The sequence below is a fragment of the Tribolium castaneum genome, chromosome 1, assembly GCF_031307605.1.
Source record: "Tribolium castaneum strain GA2 chromosome 1, icTriCast1.1, whole genome shotgun sequence".
Classification (NCBI taxonomy): Eukaryota; Metazoa; Arthropoda; class Insecta; order Coleoptera; family Tenebrionidae; genus Tribolium; species Tribolium castaneum.
In genome coordinates, this window is record NC_087394.1 from 13,740,998 (window position 1) to 13,765,838 (window position 24,841).

General features: G+C 30.1%; 1 protein-coding gene across 3 annotated transcripts in view; it reads left to right on the top strand.

Annotated features, from left to right (window-relative positions):
- LOC656253 (uncharacterized protein) overlaps positions 1-24,841 on the top strand; it is a 57,336-nt gene that overhangs the window by 27,700 nt on the left and 4,795 nt on the right. For all 3 annotated transcript variants that reach the window (XM_015978359.2, XM_962794.5, XM_064355874.1), the window contains exons 2-4: positions 2,980-3,019; positions 8,761-9,032; positions 20,203-20,762. In XM_015978359.2, coding sequence (XP_015833845.1) covers positions 8,816-9,032; positions 20,203-20,762 — 777 coding nt within the window. In that variant the 5' untranslated portion in view covers positions 2,980-3,019; positions 8,761-8,815. The remainder of the gene's footprint in view (positions 1-2,979; positions 3,020-8,760; positions 9,033-20,202; positions 20,763-24,841) is intronic.

The following is a 24,841-nucleotide window of genomic DNA, read 5'->3' on the forward strand; positions in this document are numbered from 1 at the left end:
GATAGAGTAGTAAATTCTCAATAGTAGGAGATAAAAATAATGCAAAAATTATATTCCTAAACTATATTTAAAACATTTTCAAACGTTTACCAATTTGCACTCTGCCGCATATTTTTCAAAATGCTGTGAATACGGTTACGGCTGTAATAAAAATGTTAGGAAAAAAGTTGTAGAGATTAAAATTTCTTACAAAAAAGTCCGCGACACCATATCTTTATCTTTAACCATTTAGGCCCCAAAGTCGTTCAAAGACGCTCAAGCGACAGATTTGCTTCATTGTGCCGGTGGTCAAGTATTGGAAAGTTAATTTATAGCTAAACCGTTGAAGATAGAAATATGGTGTCGCGGACTTTTTTGTAGAAAATTTAATTCTCTACAACTTTGTTCCTTACACTTTTTTTATATCTTCAACTATATTCACAGCGTTCGCAAAAATATAAGGTGCAACGCAAATTGTTAATTCTAAGCGATAATTTTTTGCGCACCATCGCATATTTATCAAAACGCTGGGAATACAATTGAAGATACAAAAAAATGTAAGGAACAAAGGTGTAAAGAATTAAATTCACTACAAAAAAGTCCGCACACCATATTTCTATCTTTAACAGTTTAGCTATAAATTACTTTACAACCGGTAAAATGGAACTGTTGAAGATAAAGATTTGGTTTCGCTGAATTTTTTAATGGAAGTTTAATTCCCTGCATCTTTTTACTTACCATTTTTCTTGTAACTTTTTTGAAAAATACGCGACGAAGCGCAAATTTTAAATTTTAAATAAGTTTTTTTCTTATATTTTTTTTATGAAAATTTTAGTCGACAGTTTTTCTTAGTCTATTAAGAGTGCAAAGCTCAACATTTCTGCATTTTTTCCAATTAATTAGCGAACTGGTTGAATTTAAATTAATTTAATTTGGCGCCGTCACGGTTTAACGCTCGAAGCGCCGTCCTTTTTACTCTACTGCACTACTTTTTTGGGCTCAGAAAATCCTGCGATTTTGTAACTCGTTTCGTCTCCTAAGTCATAGTCCTCCGTAGTCGCAACTTGTTGCAAAAATGCAAATTAAGTTTTCCCCATTCAAAAGTTAATGCAAGGAATAATTAACTGTACAAATATTTCATGACTAGGAGGACAATTTATGTAAACAAAATTTGGTAATTCAATTGAATTAGCAATTGAACTTTGCTATAGTATATAGAGTGATTTATTCCAAGCTTGTGACCTTGACCGTCTACATAATTTTCAAACCGATTTTAGTTCGTTATTTCATGAATAGTATTTCACTTTTGTAATTCAAGGTAGCATCTAATTTTACTCTTTCTCAAGTGTTTTTTCATACTTAATTCATCCCGGTATTTTTGAATCACCTTGTATGTAGGTGTTGAGATGTAATCGGCTGCGAAAATTTTTTTATTAAAATTTTCCACAAACTCTTGCTTTATTTATGCGATGTATTTTTCCTAAATAGCCAGGTTGCAGACCCTTTACATAAAAATCTAGTTTGCATATTTTAACGTAAATATATGTTCAGAGGAATGTTTTCTTGATTCAAGACAAGAATCAGTTGATTACTAGTTGGCTATTTTCAGTATTTTTTTTTTAATTCTTATTATTCAACAACAAGATGATACTTATTATCAGCTCAAATTCAACACACTTAGCTACATTTTTGTGATAAATATCCTTCCTGTTGATAACATTTCAAAATGGGTACGTTATTTTATGTAATCTAAATATTTGGTTTCATTGTAACGCAACTTGATCAAGACAGTTCAACGGAAAAAACACAGGTTTTGCAATTATTGAACACTTTCTGACTTTACTAATTCGAATATTGTTTAGGTGTGTTTGTTGCTTTATTAAACAAAAATATTTTTATTGTTGTTATTAATTTGAAGTGTTTAGTCTTGGCAATTGTTTTATTTTTAAAACCAGTTGCGTGTCCGTTAATGTATCCATTTTTTTTAATTTTTGCAATTCTAATTTATACCTTTTTTCACATTAAACGGAAAAAAAACTGGTTTTCGCGCTAAAACCCAAAATTTAGATTAGAATAATTATCCCAAATATCCGATTTTTTGCTCGGTGTAGTGTTGCCTCAGCTTTTCAGTAAATTCTTTAGTATTTCGTCGTAGCATTTCTGCTCTGATTCCAGTTACTGTTTCTCTAGAAATTGAATGATGACCTTAAGGTGAACGACGAATGCGAATTAAGAGCAACTAATATAAATAATTGATTATTACCAACATTATTTAAATTTTAATCACTTTAGGCAGATTGTTTATAGAAAATAATTGTAATTAAAATTATTAACAACGTTTTGCGTTTTCCGTATTTTGCTAATTACACACACTAGGTGCGTGATTGCGTGTAGAGCCAACAAACAACCTTAAAAATATCAGCAAATACTCGCAAAAAATTGAGGCAATATTGAAATAAGCCACAAAATTTCACATTATCTAATCGGTAATTAAAAATAGGTACAGCCGGAAAAAGTGCCATGAACTGTTGTTTCCTAAAACGAAAACCGTGTTATTCGGCACAGAAATAGACACAATCGGCCAATCAAATCACTTTAGGTTTTGTCAACTTTGGCGAATTTGTGTTTGTTTAAAAAATAAGAAAAAACTTGTACTTGTGCGTCACTTTTAAATGGAAAAGTGATGTTTTAGCGTACCTGCATGCCTTAGAACAAAATTTTCCAATGTAAATAGGAAATTTTAAAATATATCTACGTGTTGAATCTCAAAATAACATCTTGGAGAAGATTAGCCAACAACAGTGAAAGCACATTCTTTTTCGATAAAATTTTGATGGGTTCAGAACGAATTAAAGAAATCGGAAACGAATTAAAAATAATTCCTTCCAATTAACTTTTTTCGTTGTGGGAATGTTTGTTCTACGGAATGCTGACAATGTATTATTTTAATTAGATCAAACGGTGTAAACTTCTTAACTAACCCGTGATTTTCTGTTTCAGAAGTACCTTGGATTGTGCATTACAAGAATACACAATGGTGGTAAGCTTTCAGTGAATTATTAAATTATAGTTAACAAATACAGGGTGACCCAAGGGTGCGTAATCGATCTATAACTTTTTTGCTATTTGAAATATTGCCATGCCGTTTTCACTATCCGATAGAACGACTTAAAGTCCACAAATTAAAAATATTTTTATTGTATACAGGGTGGTGAACCAAAGTTACATTTTTTAAATGGAACATCCTATATATTTTTGCATAATTGGATTCTACGCAAAAAAATAATGTAACTTTATATAAACTATTATGGGTCTATCTCTTTTCGTTTCGGAATTATTTAACTTTTCGTTATAAAAAAGACCAATTTTTGAAAAATCATTGCGAAGTCGCCTATGAATATTTTCAGAAAAATTTGGAACAGGAAAACTTATAATACTCTGTAGTTTTAACAGTAGCCCACTTTTACTTGAAACACGCAGATAATGTACAGGGTGTGTCAAAACGTAAAAACTTGAATAACTCATTTTTTTAAATGGAACACCATGTATTTCTTTAGACGCATCGATAGCATTTTTCATAAGCTTTCTAATGATATGCGGTTTGTATAGCAAATTTGAAGTATTTCTTAAAGTGTTCAAATATATGTTTGATATATTTATATATGATATATATATATATATATATATATATATATATATAATTATATATATAATTATATAATTATATTATATATATATAATTTATTTTATTATTAATTCTTGATAAGCAAAATTCATTTATGTATCAAGTAATAATCAGGTTATTAATGTAATTAGTCACAATAGTACATATCAAAAAATAAATTACCATTTGACTTTTCATATTCTAGGATAACAAATTTTCTTGTAATAAAATGTTTTTTTGAAAAATCTCAAAAAATATTTTAAATATGCTATGCAAACCCCATACCGTTAGAAACCTTATCAAAAATACTATCGATACATGAAAAAAATACATAGTGTTCAGTTAAAAAAAAATGAGTTATTCAACTTTTTGGGTTTTGGCACACTCAGTATATTATCTGCGTGTTTTAACTGAAAGTCGTCCATTTGCTAAAATTAGAAGGTATTCTGAATTTTTCTATTGCAAATTTACCGGAAAATATTCATAGGCCACTTCGCAGTGATTTTTCAAAAATTGGTCTTTTTTATAACGAAAAGTTGAATAATTCCAAAACGATAAAAGATAAACCCATAATAGTTTATATAAAGTTGCAATATTTTTTTGCCTAGAATCCAATAATGGAAAAATATATAGGGATGTTCCATTAAAAAATATAACTTTGGTTCACCTCCCTGAATACAACACCCTGTGCATAATAAAAATATTTTTAGTTTGTCGAATTTAAGTCGATCTATCGGATAATAAAACCAGCATAGCAATATTTTAATTCCCAAAAAAGTTATAGACCGATTACACATCCCTGGGTCACCCTGTATAATATGTAAAAATAGATATTACGGGTTCTATAAATTGTCGGGTCATTGTTTTGGGGTCGTTCTATGCAAATCAGGAAAGAAAATAACAAACATATTTTAGAAAATATTCAGTGTTTTTTTTTTGGTGTTGAGGAAAGCAGGTTTCCTGAAATGTCATTTTTCCAGTTAATTAAATTTTATGCTTCTTTGAAAATTTATGGCGAATTAATAAATTCATTGTTAGATGGGAAGACGTGACTAAGAAAAACAACAAGCTATAAATTTTATAGATTGTTTTTTATCATGTCAGACGTGATATGTAGCACATATAGAAGAGGGTGCAATGAACTGTTTCGCTTATTTTTTTTATGTTTAAATTTTTCAGTATTACCATCGAAAATCGTAAACAATGAATAAACCAAATTTTGCTTAAATAAAAATTGGTGGAACTCCAAAGATTTTTATCGTTTATCCAGATTTTGTAACTAGTGACGTTGGTAGACCTGATTCACCCTATGTGTATTTGTTGTAAGCTAGTAATTTATAAGTTGAAGCTTTTATCAAAACTTTATTCAGAGTAAAATGTGTTGTGGGTGCTTCAACTTTGTTTTACTGGTCTGCACTTGAGGCCATTCAAGTTTTATTCTTCCCCTCAAAGTTTAGTTTTGTATTGTTTTATAATATTTCTTTCTTATTTTTTTTTAGATAATAGAATGAATGAATGTTTTAACCCAATAACTAGTTTTTATCCAATACATTCAAAGTTGCCTCAACAGTATCTGCGTTCAATTCATTTAATTTATGAAACGTTTTAAATTCAGTCACATTTTATTGGTTTTGAACTTTTATAAAAACACCAATAATATTAACACTGCTATCATATTAGTAGATGTAATTATTGGATCCAATTAAGCCGAAGTTGAATCGTTTGACAACTCGTTTTTTTCATAAACGGAATGTCTGACTGTAAGCAGTTTGGTTAAAAATTCATATAATAACTATTGAAGGATTTCTGAAAAAAGAAGAATTAATTTGTGTGATCGTTTTTCATGTAAAATATTTCTCTGGATTTTTGTTCTGCAAAGTTACATATTTTTTTAATGGCATCTATTAGCTGATTCAAAACTATAAAAACGCCAAATTATTTTTTTAAATAAGAATGATAAAATTACAAAATAGTTATTAATGATTAGATCTTTCATTGAAAGTATAAATTACATCAGCTATTATTTTTCTAAAGTGCTTGAATAATTTATAACAGCTATTTTTGAGAGAAAATGCGTTTTTATAGTTTTGAAACAGCTAATACTGTAATTTAAAGGCTGTTCCGTCTAAACCCTACATTAGAAGTATTGGGAGTTCTAATAATGATAATCATCTGAAAATTTGTATACAACCATAATCTCTTAGATCCTGCTCAATGAAAATACTTTCAAGATGGTGACATTTCCGGTTATACCGGAAGTCCCTACCAACATTTTTATTTTAAATGGAAAGTTATTTTTAATGCGTTTTTGGATTACTAGAGTTATTGTAAGATAAATTTTGACCTTTAAGTTAAAGGGTTAAGTGGAGTTTGGATGTCCTTTATTACACTTCTGAATAAATGGAATTGAATTTTAATCGGAAAATATTGGCCACTAAAAAATGCAAAAAGAAATTTTCAAAAACTTAATTTTTGGAAGGTGATCAAGTGATCTTATTTTTTATAGTTTTTATAGTTCGTTCATCAATTTACAGGGTATCTATCACAATTTTTACTGTCCGCCAAAAAATACAGGGTGGGTCAATAGTGGTTAATTTCTGACGTGTCCTAAGATGCAACCAAAATTACTAATTGCACTTATCACATTGACACTTTTTAGTTTCAAACACATTAATTGAATCAACATTGGTTTTTTAATTTTTAAATAATAATAGTCCAAGTGTTAAGACAAACTTGACAAACAATATTCAGAACAATGTAACTGTGGATTATTTTTGAAATTTTTTAACAATTACCAATCTGGTCAGCTGCAATCGGTATTATTGGTTGCATATTAAAAAAATCAGAAATAACCCTGAATCACCCTGTAAATATTCTTATCTAATTACCGAAAATATTAATATTTTTATTTATTTTAAAGGCATTTCAAATTATTATATCTATTTGTTTATTTTTTTTTCAAAGTGACAATCCTGAATTCAGATGACATAAAACTTCAGAGGATTTAAGATTAATTAAGATTTTAAATTTTTAAATTAACGGCTCACCTAAGTCTACTTTAGGCAAAAAGAGCGTGTCTTTGCTTTGTTCGCAAGCATTTGTATTGCCACAGTTTGTTAAATTTTAAACATTTTTGATTAGAACTTTGTACATACTTTGAATTTTTCAAATACTTTGTTAACCCAAGTAGCTTGGAACCTATGGAACCTATTCTTCTTCGAAAACAATCGTTTTTGCCACTGAACTGAGTGTATTAAATAGAAAATAAGTTTCGTTCAATCAGAATTGTGGATAATAATGCATAACTTAAATTTATTTTCGTTGTTCAAAGTTATACAAACTTAAAAGTTCAGTTACCTAAAATTTTCAAATTTTTTTTTCAAAATTTACATTCAAGTACACAGGGGGAACCTGTATAAATATTTAAAAATTTAAAACACTAGTGAAAACGAGTGGTTAGAGGTGGAATAATGAGCTGATTTACACGAAGACGAGTGGAATACAACATTTTATTTTTCGAATTAGACTCAACAATTTTTATTTCTTTTAATTTAATGAATCTGTTGCAATTAGAAGAATTTTGTTTGATTTTTTTTTAATTATAGGTAATGGTACCGTGAGAGATATAAGTTTCAAAAGCAAAAGCATAATTAATTTTTAGTACCTTTAGTATCAGGGTTTATTAAGTTGGAATTAAAGAATTAATTGTCTCGAATTTAAAAGAGCTAAGATAATATTTCTTTCACTGTAGAAAAAGTATTTACAGTATTATTTTTGAAATGGAACGTTAATCGTTTTTAAATATAGTTTTCTGTATATCGACTTGATTTTTTTTAAACAATAGGTTCGACAATAAGACCCATTTTAAAAATATTTTGAATTGTATGCAGGGCTGTTCCAAAATAAAACACCCTACTAAGTTTTGTTTTTTTTTAAAAACCCCAAGTTTTTGTTACATTTTTGAATTCGCAATCAAATTGTCGATATAACACATCTGGGTTTCTTAGACCTATCTGACATAGTTTTTGACAACTTACGTGTCAAAATACTATTGTGCATACACGTACAGAAAAATAATATGTAATTTCAGAACCATACAAGATGATTTAATCAACTTTTTTCCAATAGATTTCTTAAGCTTTATCGCATCTTTTGCAGTGAAAGTGAACTCGGAGTCGATATTCCATCGCCTACTACAATTTTCTGAAAATGACATCTTAAAAATGGCAATAAGTTGACTTTTTCAAATGCAACATCCTATATTTTATTGCATTATTGGATGGCATTTTTTATGAGCTTTTTGTCGATGTTAGGTTTGTGGGGTCTACTTTGTCAAGTTTGTGAGATATTTTCAAAATAAAAACATGTTGTTTTTTCGAAAAATAAAATCGAGTAGGCCTTTGTAAAATTTAACGCTTTCATACTATTCCGAAGAGAGTATATTTTAACAAATAATTGTAAGTTGTAGTAGAAATAAAAATACAGCCACGATCGAAAAGAATGACACCCCTAAAACTGCAGCCACAAAACATTTCGATATGATACAGTCAATGTGTATTTTTGGATAGTTTATAAACTAGCTGGATATTGTGTAAACTAGCTGGACAATTCGTAAACTAACCTACTTGTTGAAATTTATAACGTGGTGCCATTCTTTTTGATTGTCATTGTACATCAATCACAAAGGAAACAATTTTAGTAGTTTTAGTAAAACCGCAAAGTAATACTGACAGAATGTATGTAAAGTTTTTGCGAACAGTTTAATCATAAAAAATCACGATTTGGAAAATGTAATAAAAATTTTGGGGTTTTTATTTAAAAAAACAGAACCTAGTGTATTTTATTTTGGAACATACTGTAAAACATACAAATCAAAATAGTTTTAGAATGTGCCTCTTTGTCAGAGCTATAGTTAAAAAAAACAAATCGATAGCTTGCTTAGTAGAAAAATTATCAAGCTTGCACGTACCCTTGGGTCACCCTGAGTACACGGAAGAATACCATATTTGTTGTTTTTTACGTTTGACATCAAATTGAAGTATTTATTCTTTGTCAAATTGTATAACTTGAACTACCTTGTACGTATTTACTTAATAGAAATTTATTGTTTTCCTCAGGCGTCAAAAGAACTCTACTTTGTGGCTCCCCGTAAGTTGAAGGGCCCCCATCACCATGACGTTACCCATCCAGCCACTCTGTGGCGATAATACATCATTGCCATTACGTGGAGGTGTAACCGGAAGACGAAGAGTGTGTTTGAGTGCAGCCTGGGCTGATCCACCAACACGAAGAGAAAGACGTCGAGCAATTTGCTCATGGTCGGTCGGATACGGTACACTCACGGAACAAGAGGAGTCGCCAGTGAAACAAGACTTGCTTACAAAAAAAGGTGATTACCCTATTAAACATACAGCGTGGAATTTTTACTGGAATAAAATTCATAATTTTGATTTGGGCGATTTTGGTGAAAATTCCCGAAACAGGTCAATTTTTATTTTTCTTTGCCTACTATTTGGTACTGTGACCCGACAAAAGAGCAAAATAGCTCCGACAAAATAGCCCACCGACAAAAAAGCTCCGACAAAATAGCCTAGCGACAAAACAGTTGGGACACTGAACGTCAATTTCCAAAATTTTGTTTCATATACGTCGGTTGGAATGTGTAAAAAAAACAAATTGGGATAGAAATCAGTGGTGTTACACTTGAAATTTGGTGAAAAGTTAAATAAATTTGTCAAAAAATGTTTCTTTTTTTCGTCGACTAACTGCGTTTAGAAATGGTTTAGACTGGCAGTCGTCGTCAATTCACTGTTTTTCTTGATATGAACTTCAAATTTTAAAAAAGATTTCTTTGTAAGTACAAGAATTTTACGTCTAAACTCTTCATCATTAACATTTTTTCCTTAACTTTAAGAAATGGTAATCGTCGATGAAAGAGAGAGAAATTGAACCTTTCCTGCCAAGTTTTACGTTTATTATTAACAAGCATTTAGAAAAGTGGATTGTCTAAATAATGTTATGTACAAAATCTATGAGATTTTGGGAATTTGTCTGCATTTACAAAATACGTAGGTACTTGAACCCCAAAATTGGTTCTAATTTTTAGGAAAGTTGAACCTGTAACTGCTTGGCCGCCTTTAGCATCTACGTGAACTTTAGATTCCGTTTCAAATTATAAAGTTATTGGGAATTCACGATTTTGTTACGTTTTTCATACCTTTAATATCATTTTTTAGAAAATTTAAAAAGACGACAGGGAATATGAAGGGTTCTTGATGACCAATTTTTGGGACGAGATGTTTAACTAAAAATTGTGACTGAAAGAAAAGCATTTTTAGCATTGAAGTATGTTTTAAGTTATGTATTTAATATTAAATAAATATCGAAAAATTTCAGAAATGTGCACATTAATATTGGTAGGTATTCAATTATTTTCTTTTTTTAAATAGTAATCCCAAAATTTCTACGTTTTCTACGTCCCTGGTTAAATTTGACGTAAAATTATGTCATTTTATGCATTTGACAAAAATTATAACCTTGAAATTATTTTCGACATAAACCTCTGACATAAGTTACTAACAAAAATTTTAATAAAAAGGATAGAAATATATACCACATAAGACAAAATTGGCTCGGTTTGACGTTCAGTGTCCGAACTCTCCCAAGAAAGGAACTCTAGTTCTTATTAGCTGTTTCCAAACTATGTAAACGCCAACGTCGCAGTTTCTCTCAAAATTAGCACTTCAAAAAATTAATAGCTAATTACCTAATTTTATGTTTATTTAACAGTTTTAGTAACTTATTTAAAAAAATAATTTGATAAAATGCGACGTTGGCGTTTACACAGTTTTGAAACATCAAAAAGTAAGTCAAAATTTCAAACAAATAAAAAATTAGTTGAATGAAAATTCAATTCTATTACGTAATCAAATAAACACTAAAATTTACAATTTTAATAATGACGTTTATCAAAATTGTTCTTAATCACAATGTTTGAAAAGTTTGAAACATTTATAAATAAATTCATAAATAACATTTGTTAGATGTCTTAATTATTTAAAGTTAAATTCAAATGATAAACAATTATAGGGCAGACTATAAGCATTGTTTTTGTATTTATTCATATTTGACAATATTCACAGCCGGCTGTGAATGTTGACTTAAATGTTTTTGTGAACATACCAAGAAACACTACCAGGCCTAATCGTTTGTCTAAATACTTTGCAAACAATTCGACTTATTTTAGTCCATATTATTACCTTTTTAAATATTAGTGGTGGGCCATTTTGTCGGTGGGCTGTTTTGTGGATGTGCCATTTGGTACAATATGGTTTTTGTTTATCTGTTGTCAGAAATGCACAGCCACCTCTAACTTTTTGTTTTCAAATGTAATGGTATATCAAGTGACACCTCGTATGAAAGCCCTTTTCGCAAGCATTACAACGCACCACTGTTTTTTGAATTTCTTCAAAGCCTACGTGATGAAAAAATAAAAACCAATTTTATAAGTTGAACATTATTTAATGCAACATTTGTTCAAAATAGACAATGTTCCTCTCTTCGGAAATAACATAACGATAGTAGCATGACTTTCTAACATTTTGCAACATTTCTAGTGTGATTTGCCTAATTTAAACTTATAAAAATTGGTTTTCATTTTTTTATCGCGTAGGCTTTGAAAATATTCAGAAAACAAAGAGTGCGTTGTTTTCCTTGAAAAGTGCTCTTTTACATGAGGTGACACTTGACATCCGTTACATTAAAAAAAAAGTTAGAGGTGGCTGGGCATTTTTAAAAACATAAACAAAAACCGTATGCATCAAATGATGTGCGAAGAAAATAAAAAATCAACCTGTTTCAGGATTTTTTACAAAAATCGCTTATATCCAAATTACAAATTTTATTTTAGTCAATAATTCTACACTTATTTAATTTTTTTATCACTTGGGCATTGACAATATTTAGAAAACATATAGTGCGTTGTACTGCTTTCGAAGTGCTCTTTTACATAAGGTGTCACAAGACATACCGTTACCTTTGAAAAAAAAAGTTGGAGGTGGCTGTGCAGTTTTGACAGCAGATAAACAAAAACCATATCCTCCAAATGATGGACAAGAAACAAACACAAAAAGCGACCTGTTTCAGGAATTTCTACAAAAATTGCCTTGTTATGAATTTTATTCTAGTTAAAAATTCCACACTGTATAGATCCGTTTTTAATTTTTTAACAAAGGTCAGCCCGGATCTGATAAACGTATTATTGATTCACCAACGTTATCTTCATGTCATGTTACGTGTTTTATGAGCAATTGACATTTTATACCATCATTTTAATTATTAGACTTCGTTTACTTCATAACAATTAAAATGGAGATAATACACGATTTCATTGTTTTCATTGTCAGATAGACACTAGATAATAGGATAAAACATTGTTTGCTCACTTATTAATTAATTATAATGAAGATTACTCAGTCCTAGCACATGTGATGTAGAAGGACAACATAGATTCCGTATTTAAGAATTGTAAATTTGTTGGGAAATTATTAAAGATCCTTGAATTGGGTTACATTCGAGTGGAATAACCTGCAACATCCTACTAAATGACAAAATGTTAGCTTGATTTATTCCATTACGTAGCACCTGCTCTTTAATAATTCGTAACGCTTTGACCTATTTTTTATATTTAATTTTGATGTAAAAACTAAATTTTTGTTTTCGATTTATGAGGGTTTTGATCAAATCTTTTGATCGCGACATTAATGTACATTTTTCGGCATTTTAAGACCCACAAGTTAAAATTATAACACCCGTAAGCTCAAACATGTATACATTGTGGTCGTAAAGTTTGTGTGTTTAGCAGAAACACAAGAAAGTTTGTTTTGTTTGTGGTATAGGTAACATTGCAAATCATGAATATTTTTAATAAATTCCAGTCATATTTTCCAATATTTGCACAGATTTGTACGATGGCCCATTTTTATTGTTTTTTCGTGTTGTTATCACCTTACTGAAAATTTATTAGTTTATTACAGATAAGATTAATTCTGTAACCAGTCAGTTTCACTGTTTTACATTTTGACCACTTACAAAACCTTTCTTTAACATCGCAAGCGTTTTAGATTACAAATAAATTTTTACAATTATATAGTTTTATTGCAAAAGTGAGCGAAGTAAAATGTAATAGCAAAATTCTGTTTTACAATGTTATTTATTTAAAAATAGGATTTGTAATTTTATGGCGAGTGGAAATGACACTGCATAAATATGGGTAAAACAGTATTGTTTAGTGTAAGTATAATTAAATACTGTGGGTTTAGAAAAGAACAAGAAATGTAATTTTTTATTGGATTTGATAGTGGGTAGATATTTAATTTTTAGATACTTTTAATACAAGTTTAAGTCAAAAAAATATTAAATTCTACTCTAATTATTATAAATTCAAATGATCACGTGGTATTTTGTATATTAGCTGTTTCAAAACTATAAAAATGCCAACGTCGCATTTTACCAAATTATTTTTTTTTTTAAATAAGATTGATAAAACAAAATTAGCTATTATTTTTTTGAAGTACATGAATAATTTATAACAGCTAATTTTGAGAAAAAACACGACGTTGGCGTTTTTATAGTTTTGGAATAGTTTATACACACCTATAAAGGCATGTATTCTATCATAGCCAGAGGTACTGACAGGTAGTGCCAACATAGACTGCCATCACCTGATTTTGATAGTTTTTTAAAAGTGATAGTAGCTTTTTGACCTTGATAAAATGTCAAAAATGGATAGTTTATATCCACCATTTATATTAACTTTTATGTCAATTCTAAATTTCCGAAAATCGATCACTCGTTTTGTTCAAAAGTAAGAAATGGATTTTATTTCGGTTTTTATTAAAGTTAGACAATGCAGATAATCGATATTCCAGCTTTTCAAAAGAAAAACTATTTAAGGATCTGAAGTTGTTTTTATTTTTTGTTTACGAGCAATAGTTCTTTAAATATAAGTCAAAGTTTGAGAATCTGGTTAAAATTATGTCAAAAATCAAACACTTCTGAAAATATGTAGTAATTCCTTTTGGCAAAGTGTAGAATCAAACGTTTGTTTTAATGTCACTCAGTTTCCCCCAACATGTGTTCTATCGTGGCACGAATGGTTTTGGAGCACGACGAAGGAGTGATCCAATAGAATGAGTGCCACAATTAAGTCTTATAAAACGAGTGTAATATAATATTTTTTATACTTTTTATTTTTGTTGAGTTTAACTTATTAAAGTCTGTTGAGACTATTTCCTCTTAATTTTGTTTTATCAATAAACGACTTGGCGCTGTTGACAGATCACAGATTAAATTACAGTGATGACTGATGACAGCTAGCCCAGCACTGCCAATACAACTCCTAAAAATTTACTAAAAGGAGTTGCACAAAAGTTCTCTTTGTGAAATTACTTTCAGTTTCACAATGAACAATTTGTGAAACCAAAGTAGAAAAAATGTATTTAAAAATAAGAAAAATAATTTTGCTCGTTTTATAAAACGGAAAGTACTAAAATTCTCAAGCTGTTCAAATTATGTAGTGAACATTAGTGAATATACATTTTTCAACAAAGCAATAATGTTTTCTATCGCTTTAAAATTTAAAATTGAGAAATTAAATCTACCTTACGTACCCCGATTTGGGGTGATTAATACAACTTGTTCAAAAATTTCTTCAATTAACGCCATGCAACGAAAATTCTTTCTGATTTTGACACACAATTATTTATATAAAAACAGACTGTAATTTATAAAGTTTAACTAAAGAAGTTCTAAATAGGAATACTTTATATTTTGTCCCATTTTGGTTCAGAAATACGTAGTATACTTATTTTAATATAAAAGTACGTATGCAATGTGTTTAATTGTTGGAGTAAAAGAAACAAGTTAATCAAGGAGTAAAATAAAACATGTGTAAACCTATAATTATTGCACATTGCGGTAATGTCAAGATAAACTTGGAACAATTGGATAAAACGCGTCATAAAACCATCGAAGAATATTTTTACAACATTTAATTATTTACGACTCGTAACCCAAAAATCTTACGAAATAAAACATCATTCTAATCGTCAATTAATCAATCGATAAAATTATTATGCAATGACACCAGCTAGAGTTGTCAAAACTATGTCATTCAAAAATAAATATAAAAAAATATAAAATAAAAATTATAAAAAAGGTGTTACGAAACTAAACATCATTCTAATCTCCAATTAATCAATCGATATACTAATTATTTATTGAAGAATTTCAGTGTAAATTTTTAATCTAATCCCCAAGGTGGAATAAATTAACCGATACGAGTTAAATACATTTTATTCTTCGAATTACACTCAACAAGACTTTAAATTTGATAAAAATAATCTGACGTTTCGTATTGAAAAATGCCAAATATTTGTTAAAACTATGTTACACGGGAGAAAAAACCGTAAATTTTAACAGTGTCGAAAAATAATCAATCAATTATTTATCGGTTCTTAATGTATTTTTTTTTATATTTGGCCTTTCTTTAAACGAGCGTTATTGTTTCAAATAATTTCTAGAGAGAAATTTGTCAGAATTGAGTTTCTTCAACAATTGGCTAGAAGCTCTGAAAGTTTTCAAAATTTGTTAATTATTCACTTCAATTAAATTTGTGAAACTGGTCCAAACACATTATTCCAAGACTAATACTTTGTTTTTAATAAAAAATAACCAGTTCAGTTCAGTTCCTTACCGCGTTTGTGCCAAGTATTAAATTTTGAATTTAATTCCTTATTTTGGGTGGATTTTACGATCGTCAGATAAACACCAGATAAGTTATTTATAGTAAGACTTACTAGGTAATTACTATGATTACAGTTGTTACAACAATGTGTTTTTCAAAATTTATCTCTAGGATATAGTTATCTACCTTAATGAATTATTTAGCAATTTTACGTGTATACTGTTAATTTCTTACATTAGAGAGAGTTAGTTTACAAGTATGTGGTGGTATTCGGAAGTAAAGTTACCGTTGGGGGCGTCACTGAGCTAGGTCGAAAACAGTAACCATAAATGGCGGGAAAATGTTTATTCGGATATTTTGAGCGTTGTACAAATTTTGAGGCTTCACAATTATTACATTGCCAATGCGGAATGACTATTGTATCTTTGGTGGAAGAAACGAATGTTGACAAATTAGAGATGACGAGGAAAACACGAATAACGATGACTGTTTGGTTCACTTTCTTTATTGAAAAATTATTACAAAGACATTGAAAAGCCTACCTTTTGGCATAATTTACGTTCAAGTGTATTAGCAGTTGTTAATCCTAATTGTAGTTTTGTTGATTTATCGAAGTATTTCATGATTTTATCAGTGGAAAAATTCTAACCTAAAATTCACAACTTTCTTGAGCACAACTTTGTATTCGCTGTGATCCATTACTTACATTCTTTAATTAGACAACTGTTTGATAACACTTTGTAATGAAAATTTAAATCTTTTTCACTTTTTATCCACTTTCAAATTCCAATAATAAACACTATACCACGAAAAACAGCAGAACCAAAGTCAAAGCTAGTATTTACCACCACGTACTTTTAAAGTGATTCTCTCTAATGTAAGCAATTAACACTATACACGCAAAATTGTTAAACAATTTATTAGATGTCAATTAAATGTGGAATTACGAAAATTTCGTTACTGTTTTCGACATAGTTCAAAAGTCATCACCAGAGGGCGTCTAGTTAATTTTATTTCCGAATAGTTCATTTTTTTTAGAATCAATGTCAGTGTCAAAATTCTGATAAAGACCCTAAAAGTTCATGTCCAACCACTTTTGAAACTGGCTGTATTCTGTATTTGAGATTTTGAACATCAGATTTGACATTTTTGAAAATTGGAAGTTAGTGTTAATCGTTAATTCGTTAATTTAAAGGTGGTCTAAAATAACTAAATGTGTTGTTGTATGTGTTTTAAATTAATAGGGTACCACATGAGGTTCTAAAATGTCCTCAATATATCGTGCAATTGTTAGAATATCACCAACTCTGTGTGTTCCCAGACAGACATTTTCCCAAAATCATAATTTTTAACCTCCACCGAAAAGAGCATGATGGCGAAAGTTACAATGAGAATAACGTTTCTCGGAGCGTCTGTCGACTCTGGTAATCGTCTATCAGATGTGTGTAAGCAAAACTGAGACTTATTTGAAAATACTACGTTTTTCCAATAATTTAAATTCCAATTAATACGATCTCAAAAAATTGATGTGTTGCGATAATTTTTGTGCGCAGTGTATTTTACTGGCACTTAACAAAGAGAGAGACACTGAACGGCTTGTGAAAATCATGGGAGGAAATTTTTTTTTGGATACGGAATTTTCTTCAAATTGACTTTTCATAAATTCTTTTAGTGGTTACAATTTGTGAGAGCACTCCACTAACACGCTCTGTATACAGCGTATATTGTCACCTGATGATGACCACTTTGTGGTTGAAACACGTTGTCTTTCCAAATAAAAGTTTCGGTGTCAGGTTTAAGCTGTTTTTGCTCATTCCTCCCATACCTAGGAATTTCAACAAAAAAGCAATCCAAATGACCTAATTCGATGGTAAACAGTCAGAAGTGAAGTACGGACGATCTTCGAACTCAACCATTGGTCAGAAATTTTTCTTAATAAAAAAAACACCTATTCGCTTCCCAAAAATTGTGCTTCTACAGCGTGCTCAAAAACTGGCGCACCAACTCATTGGTGTGTGGTAGAGAACTGGTTACATATAAAGGTAAAAATATTTAAAAAATTCTTTGTATTAAAGTTATTGATAAATAACGGATTTCAGATAAATGATATGTGGCAACGTTGCCTAACAGTCATGATCACAATAGAATTTGAGCAACAATAAAAATAAATAATTTTTGAAACGGTTTCCTAGGAAATAATTCCCAGTGTTGGCACATCTACACATTGTGATTTTTGAATGAATTTTATTTTTTTAAAATTAAAAAACTGCTAAAATCTAATAGTAAATTTAAAAATAATTATTCATCGTTTTGTTACGGGTCGATTACCTGGTATGAAACATAAAAATATAAAAAAATAACGAAAACTAAAGAAGTTAACACAATAAGTTTGTAGCTCCAGATTTTTTAAAATATGACTTTAGGATATTTTTCAACATTTTTTCCGTAATCTGCACTTGCTTCTCAATAACGTACCACTGAGTTGGTGCGGCAGTTTTTGAGCACCCTGTATAACGTTTGTTTAATTGTTGGTAATTTATATTTTGTCGTACACTAAACATATTTTCGTTTTCATAACACTTAAAACTAAAGGAATTTAAAAAAAAACACTTTAAAAATTGTCAGATAAGCAAAAAATAAAAAGAACATATGCTGGTAAAAGAGTTTAAGTGTTAAAAACTCCTTTACCACTTGATTAAAAACGTTCAAATTTTAATCACTTAATACCTGCTAATAGTCTAACATTTGTGCTAAGTTTCATCAAAAAATTCTTACGCCTTCTTGGTGTTGCAATTTTTATGACACTGAGTATACAGGGTGTTTCAAAACTGCCGCCCGTGTTTTTAGGATTTGTTTCAGGAGACTAAAACAAATCGAAAGGTAAGAGTGAAAAATTGTCCGATTGGACTTCGTTATCGAGTTATTCATAAAAAACTAAAATTTAAAATTTTATTACATTTTGTAACATTAAATTTTATTAAAAGCGAATTTACCATATTCGTTGTCACAAAATATGCTATAATCCGATTTGGAAACTTTTCCACATATGCCAAAGCCTCAGCAGTGGCATTGCCACCATACTCACATCTAAAATTTGTAACTGAGCTTTTAACATATCAACAAAATCTCGAATGCACTAATGCAGTAGTATCGTATTATTTTAAACATACAGGACTGAGGGAAATTAATTATACTTGTCACTAGCGAGAGCAATTCAAAGAATTTTTAACATCGCTAACATCAACTAATGAACAAATAATTGAAAGTCAGCATAAAATTTATTATTTACATTTTTATCAATAACTCGATAACGAAGGACAATTGGAAAATTTTTTACTCTTAACTTTCGATTTGTATTAGCCCCTTGAATCAAATTACCAAAGCACGGGCGTCAATTTTGAGACACCTTGTATTTCCCACCATTTATACAGGGTGTCTCAGCTAAGACTTTCTAGCTTAATATCTCAGTTATTTGTCAACGAATTGTTATGAAATAGAATGCACATATTTTAGGAGGTGGTCTTTAAATTAGGGACAAAAATGACCTCAGGTTAAAAAATGGAATTTTACAACACATTTCTTTTATGTAAAATTAAGCCAAATTACATACCGTTAAATCATTAAACCCCGAAAAAAATGGCCACACATTAACCGAATCGCTCGGCTGATCCAACAAAAAGTTAAATTTTGTTGTTAAAAACTTAATCCAAATTTTGATAGTAATTTGGGCAGTCACCTTTTGAAACAATTGATCAAGCATTTCTATGCGGCATTTTGTGTACCACTGAAAAAAACTGTCAAAAGTGTGCGCGCTGTTAGAAAAGTAAAATTGTTTTAATTTGATGAAATTACTTTAAAAACCAACAACAGTGGCTGAAATTTCTGTGTTGTTGAAAAAGGAATCAATATTTGTTTATGGAAAGTGTCGTTGGACTTTTTGTGAAATGTTATCTATGAATTTTAAAGTTAAAAGAATCGTCAATAATTTGAAGACACAGAAAGCGTACCTGAACTAAATCAAGTGAGGACAAAACACGTCACTGGAAACGAAGCAATAGTTGGGGCTGTAATTCAAGCTTTTGAAGAGAATCCAATCAGCAGTGTACGAAACATTTCCAAAGTCATGAATGTTCAAGTGTCTAGAATTTTTCAGTTGTTGTTCAGTTTTTTAGTCGTTTTTGAAAAAACTAAAGCATCCAGTACCAAAAGTAAATCAAAAATATTGTTTTTTAACTTTGTATGGGTGAGAGATAATTGTGAAATGTCCCTTGCGTGACAGTTACATTTCTGCGAGTAGAATTGACCAAAATTCAATGGTAGTCCTCATTTGTCTCATAGAGATCTACGCTTTTGCATCTGTACCCACAGTTAACAGTTTGTTTCTCATTTTTCTCGCGAAACAGACGTCTTCCACGAACGAGTTTTTTCTAACAGCATTTTTCACTGACGAAAATTTTTTTATTATAAGTCTTAAAAGGCTTAACATTTTAGAAAGACATGTAAAAATTACGTTTTTAAGACTTGAGTTGCATTAATCGGATTTTAATCTTTATCTTCTAAAATATCTGCATTTTACATTTTATAAAAATTCGTTGACAAATATCTGAGATATCAGGCTCGAAATTCTTAGCTGAGACACCCTGTATTTACCATCATTTATAGTTACTGTTTTCAACCATTTTCAATCTTCCCCCAACGGTAATTTTATTTCCGAATAATTCCAGCTAGAGTTGTCAAAATTATGTCATTCAAAAATAAAAACCCAAAAACATATCGAAATGCAAGTTTCCAAAGCAAAGTGTTGGTGTTTCAGGAAAAGTGGCTGACAACGCCACATTGCTGGAACCGCGGGGCCGCCGTCTAGTCACCTCGATCGCCACCACCCATGCATCTCCTCCGGCGTCTCGCCGGTCCCGCAGCAAAGTGGATCTTTTGGCGATGCCCGGCATAAAAACGCTAGTAAATCGTCGACGAAACAGCGGTTCGGAAACGCAGACACCCCTAGTGAAACAAAATGGAAGCTCCGGCAACCTCATCAAGCCGGCCGCCAGTTTGGCCAGTTTGCGGAAATACGAGACTGTATTGGCGCTCACTGGAGTGCTCCGGTCGTCGTCTTCGTCGAGCAGTGTCGAGCCCTTGCAGCCTGTCAACAGACTCAGAGTACCTCCGCAAGAGTCCGCCTCTCGGTTTTGTTCGCGCTGCTCGAGCATACTCACCTTAGCGTCGACGTCGCGATATTCGCTGAATTCGTCCACGGGGGGCTTTGTTCCCATACACAAAGAAACGCTACTACTTTGCAAACTCTGTCTTGCGGAAGTGCCTTCGAAGGATGCGTGCTGTATTGCGGACTGCAAGTGCTCCTTTTGTGCAGAGGTGAGGATTTCACAATGAAAACAATCAAAATATACGAAAATTTTAAAAGAAATTTGATGAAAAAAAAAACAGTTTTATTCTTCTTTAGGAAGTCACGATAATTATTCTGACTTGTCATTAGATCATTCATATTCGACGTTTGTTGCACTTAATAATTCCATAATAATCGTGAAAAATAAAATCTATTTAAAATTTTAATAGTATATTAAAAACAAGTTTCATAAGGGTTGATTTGACGCACGAATTCCAAGTTAGGAATTAAGCCGTAGGCGGAAAGTATAAAAAATATATTAGAAACTTGAAAATTCACAACATGAGTCACTAAAGATACGAACTTGAAAAATTGTATAGTCTTCTGTAGTTTGTTCAAGTTTTAGGTAGTTACTGATTAAGATAAATACAGGCTGTTTCGTCTAAACCCCACATTAGAAGTATTGGGAGTTCTAATAAATTTATGTACAACCATAATATTTTATTTTCAAGATGGCAGCACTTCCAGTTATACCGGAATCGCTATCAACTTCCTTAATTTAAATGGAAAGCTATATTTTTAATGCGTTTTTGAATTACTACAGTTATTTTAAGGTAGTTTTCATAAGCTTTCCCTATACCTACATTTAGCCATTTACGAAATATTTATGGTTTTTTTTGTACTTGCACCTTCCAGTTCAAAAATCGATAACTCTGCCATTTTAAAAAATTTTAAAATATTTTTCAGCTCATTTTAAAGACGAAACCTAAATCTTTCCTTTGGTGTCATTAGAAGTATTGGGAGTCTTAATAAATTTATGTACAACCATAATATTTTATTTTCAAGATGGCAGCACTTCCAGTTATACCGGAAGTCGCTATCAACTTCGTTAATTTAAATGGAAAGCTATATTTTTTAATGCATTTTTGAATTACTACAGTTATTTTAAGGTAGTTTTCATAAGCATTCTCTATTTACCCATTTACGAAATATTTATGGTTTTGTACTTGCACCTTCCAGTTCTAAAATCGATAACTCGGTCATTTTTCAAAATTTGAAGATATTTTTCAGCTCATTTGAAAAAGGAAACCTAGATCTTTACTTTGGTGTTTTTAAATTTAGAAAAAATAATAATAAACGCAAAATTTTTACAGTTAAGTTTGCAGAACTTTAAGCACTCATACATAACTATTTTTTTTTTCAAGTGAAATGCCAAAAGTTTTATTTCACTAAATGATAGAGAATTTAATTCTGCATCGATCTCTATTAACATTTCCTATACTTATGTTTAATAGTTTTCAAGTTACAATAACTTTTTGTTGGGATTGAGAAATTCATTAGCCTTAGGTCTATTCTCATATTTTGCCATGGAAACGAATGAAAAAATGTGAGAAATTAAAGCTTTATAAACCAACATTCAATAAATTTAATTTGTTTTTAGGGAATGGATAATACAATTTTGAACAGAGTTTATCGTTTAAGTTTAATCAGAAATATTTTTATGACAAACTATGCAAAAATAGATGTGATTAGTAAGAAATTTCCTACAATGACTAAGAACCAACATAACTTGAAAATTATCACAGATAGGATGTAGGGAATACCAATACAGATCAACGCAGAGCAAAATTCTCCTTCATCTAGTAAAATAAAAATTGGGACATCCCATTTGAAAAAATTAAGTTATGGGCACTTGAAGCTGTCCAAACTTAACCTTAAAATTTTTGGGTTTGTTAACTTCATTTTCAATTTTGAACACACTGAAGAACAGATATAGGCCTTCTTTTTTAATTCTCCAAATATGATTTCGATATCTCTAAAACTAAGCGAGTTACCGATTTTTTAAGTGACAGGTTCAAATCCAAAAATTTTCAAAAAATCCTAAATATCTCAAAAACGGTTAAACTTAGGCTTAGGGAAAGCTGATAAAAACTTCCTTAAAATAACTCAACTAATCCAAAAACGCAGGAAAAACATAGCTTTCGATTTAAAATAAGAAAGTTAATAGCGACTTCCGGTATAACCTTAAGTGCTGCCATTTTGAGAATATTTTCATTGAACAGAACCCAACGGATTATGAGTGAGTACCAACATTCAGATAAATATCTTTATTAGAACTTTCAATACTTCTAATGTAGAGTTTAGACGGAACAGCCTGTAGATAATAATATTCAGACCATTTTTTGATAGAACACATCATAACTGTGAAAAACAGAAATTTATGACTGTTAATGAATCAGTCATTATTATTTTTAAATGTGTATTTTTTGTATCTAGTTTTTGTGACTTTTGTATATTTGGGTATGTACATTAGACGCAGGCCTCGTAAAGTTATGTGAAACACCCTATACTATTTTTCTTTATTTTTTTATAATTTTTCTAACATTCATTTTTCTTTCAAACATCGTTACAAACATCTCAATTGCAGGCTTCGTTAGCGTCTAGCGCCACCAATTATTGCAAATTTGAGGTAATTTTTTGACATAAAAGGAACAAGAAATATAACCAGAAATAACCAGTTTCCATAAGGCTAGCGACAAAAAAGTTTTGGAATTTGCTTTTGGAAAAAAACGACTAACCATGAAACCTTCATGTTTCAAAGTATATTTATATTAAGTCATAATAATTCATAAATAATAATAATAAAGATTAAATTAGGTAGTACAATAAAAACAAACAATATCAAAATAAAATCTCATTATTAATTACGTAACTTGTTTAATTTTTTGCATTTTTTTTAACTTTCTTTCAATAGGAATTTTATAATACACTTACATATATACCAGTTTCTTTGAATTCATTACTCAAAATTTTTGACTTATATTCATTTCTGAGGTAAAATATTTATCATTTAAACTATTATGCGTGTTTTTCAATTATTATTAATCATTATACAATTGGGTTTGCTGATGATCGAGGTTCGACTTTAAAAGCGAATTCTTCAAAAATTTGTATTTTCGTTATAATACAAGGTGCTCAAAAACCGACGCAATGTTTGTCACATCTACAAATTTTGATTCTTTTGATGCCTTTAATTATTTTTTTAACTCAAAGAACTGCTAAAGACACATAGTAAATTTAAAAACAACTTAATCATCATTACGTTATGGAACGATTATTTAGTAAAAAATATAAAATCATTAAAAAATAGTGTGAACTGAAGAAGTTCACAAAATAAGTGTGCAGCTCAAAATTTTTGAAAATATGGCTTTCGTAATTTTTACCGGTTTTTAGGCATTGCAAGATATTTTTTAGCATACAATTTAAATCTAAGTGTCACTTATTTTATTAATTATTTTTTAAGTTAACTGTGATGAGATACTTGTAAAGTTGTACAATGTGTTCAAAAATGGTTGCTTATCAAGATTTAAACGTAATGTGCCGTTTGATTTAGATTGTGAATTTCATTAAGTGACGGATCCTTCAAAATATAACAGGCTTCAAATTTAAAAACGAAAGCATTCACAACAAAAATGACGAAAATATAAATCACAAATCAAAACAAACAACTTTACAGAAAAATGTGGGTAAAAAGTGATTAAGAAGTTAATTCAAAGATTTCAGAGAGATGGCAGTAATCAGAAACAGAAACTATAACAGTTATTTGTACGAAGCGGCACATTGCATTTGAATTTCATAGCTGACTTGATAAACAAACATTTTTGAACAAATTGTATATTTAAAATAGGTTTTCGAAAATGTCATAGTACGTAACCCTCCTGCGATTGCTGGATTTAAGTCATTATTTTGTATTTTTAGCAGCCTTTCATTGTCGGAGGTACCTACTTGATATTTTTCTCTGTATGGCGAATTCTGGAATAACCTATATACCGGGTGCCCAAAAACCGGCGCACCAACTCATTGGAGTGTGGTAGAGACTTGCTTACATATAAAGGTAAAAATAGTAAAAAAATTCTTTGTATTAAAGTTATTGATAAATAACGAATTTTAATTAAATGATATGTGGCAACGTTGTCTAACAATCATGATCGCAATAAAACTTGATCAACAATAAAATAAATTATTTTTGAAACGGTTTCCTAGGAAATAATTCCCAGTGTTGACACATCTACAAATTGTGATTTTTTTGATGAATTTTATTTTTTTA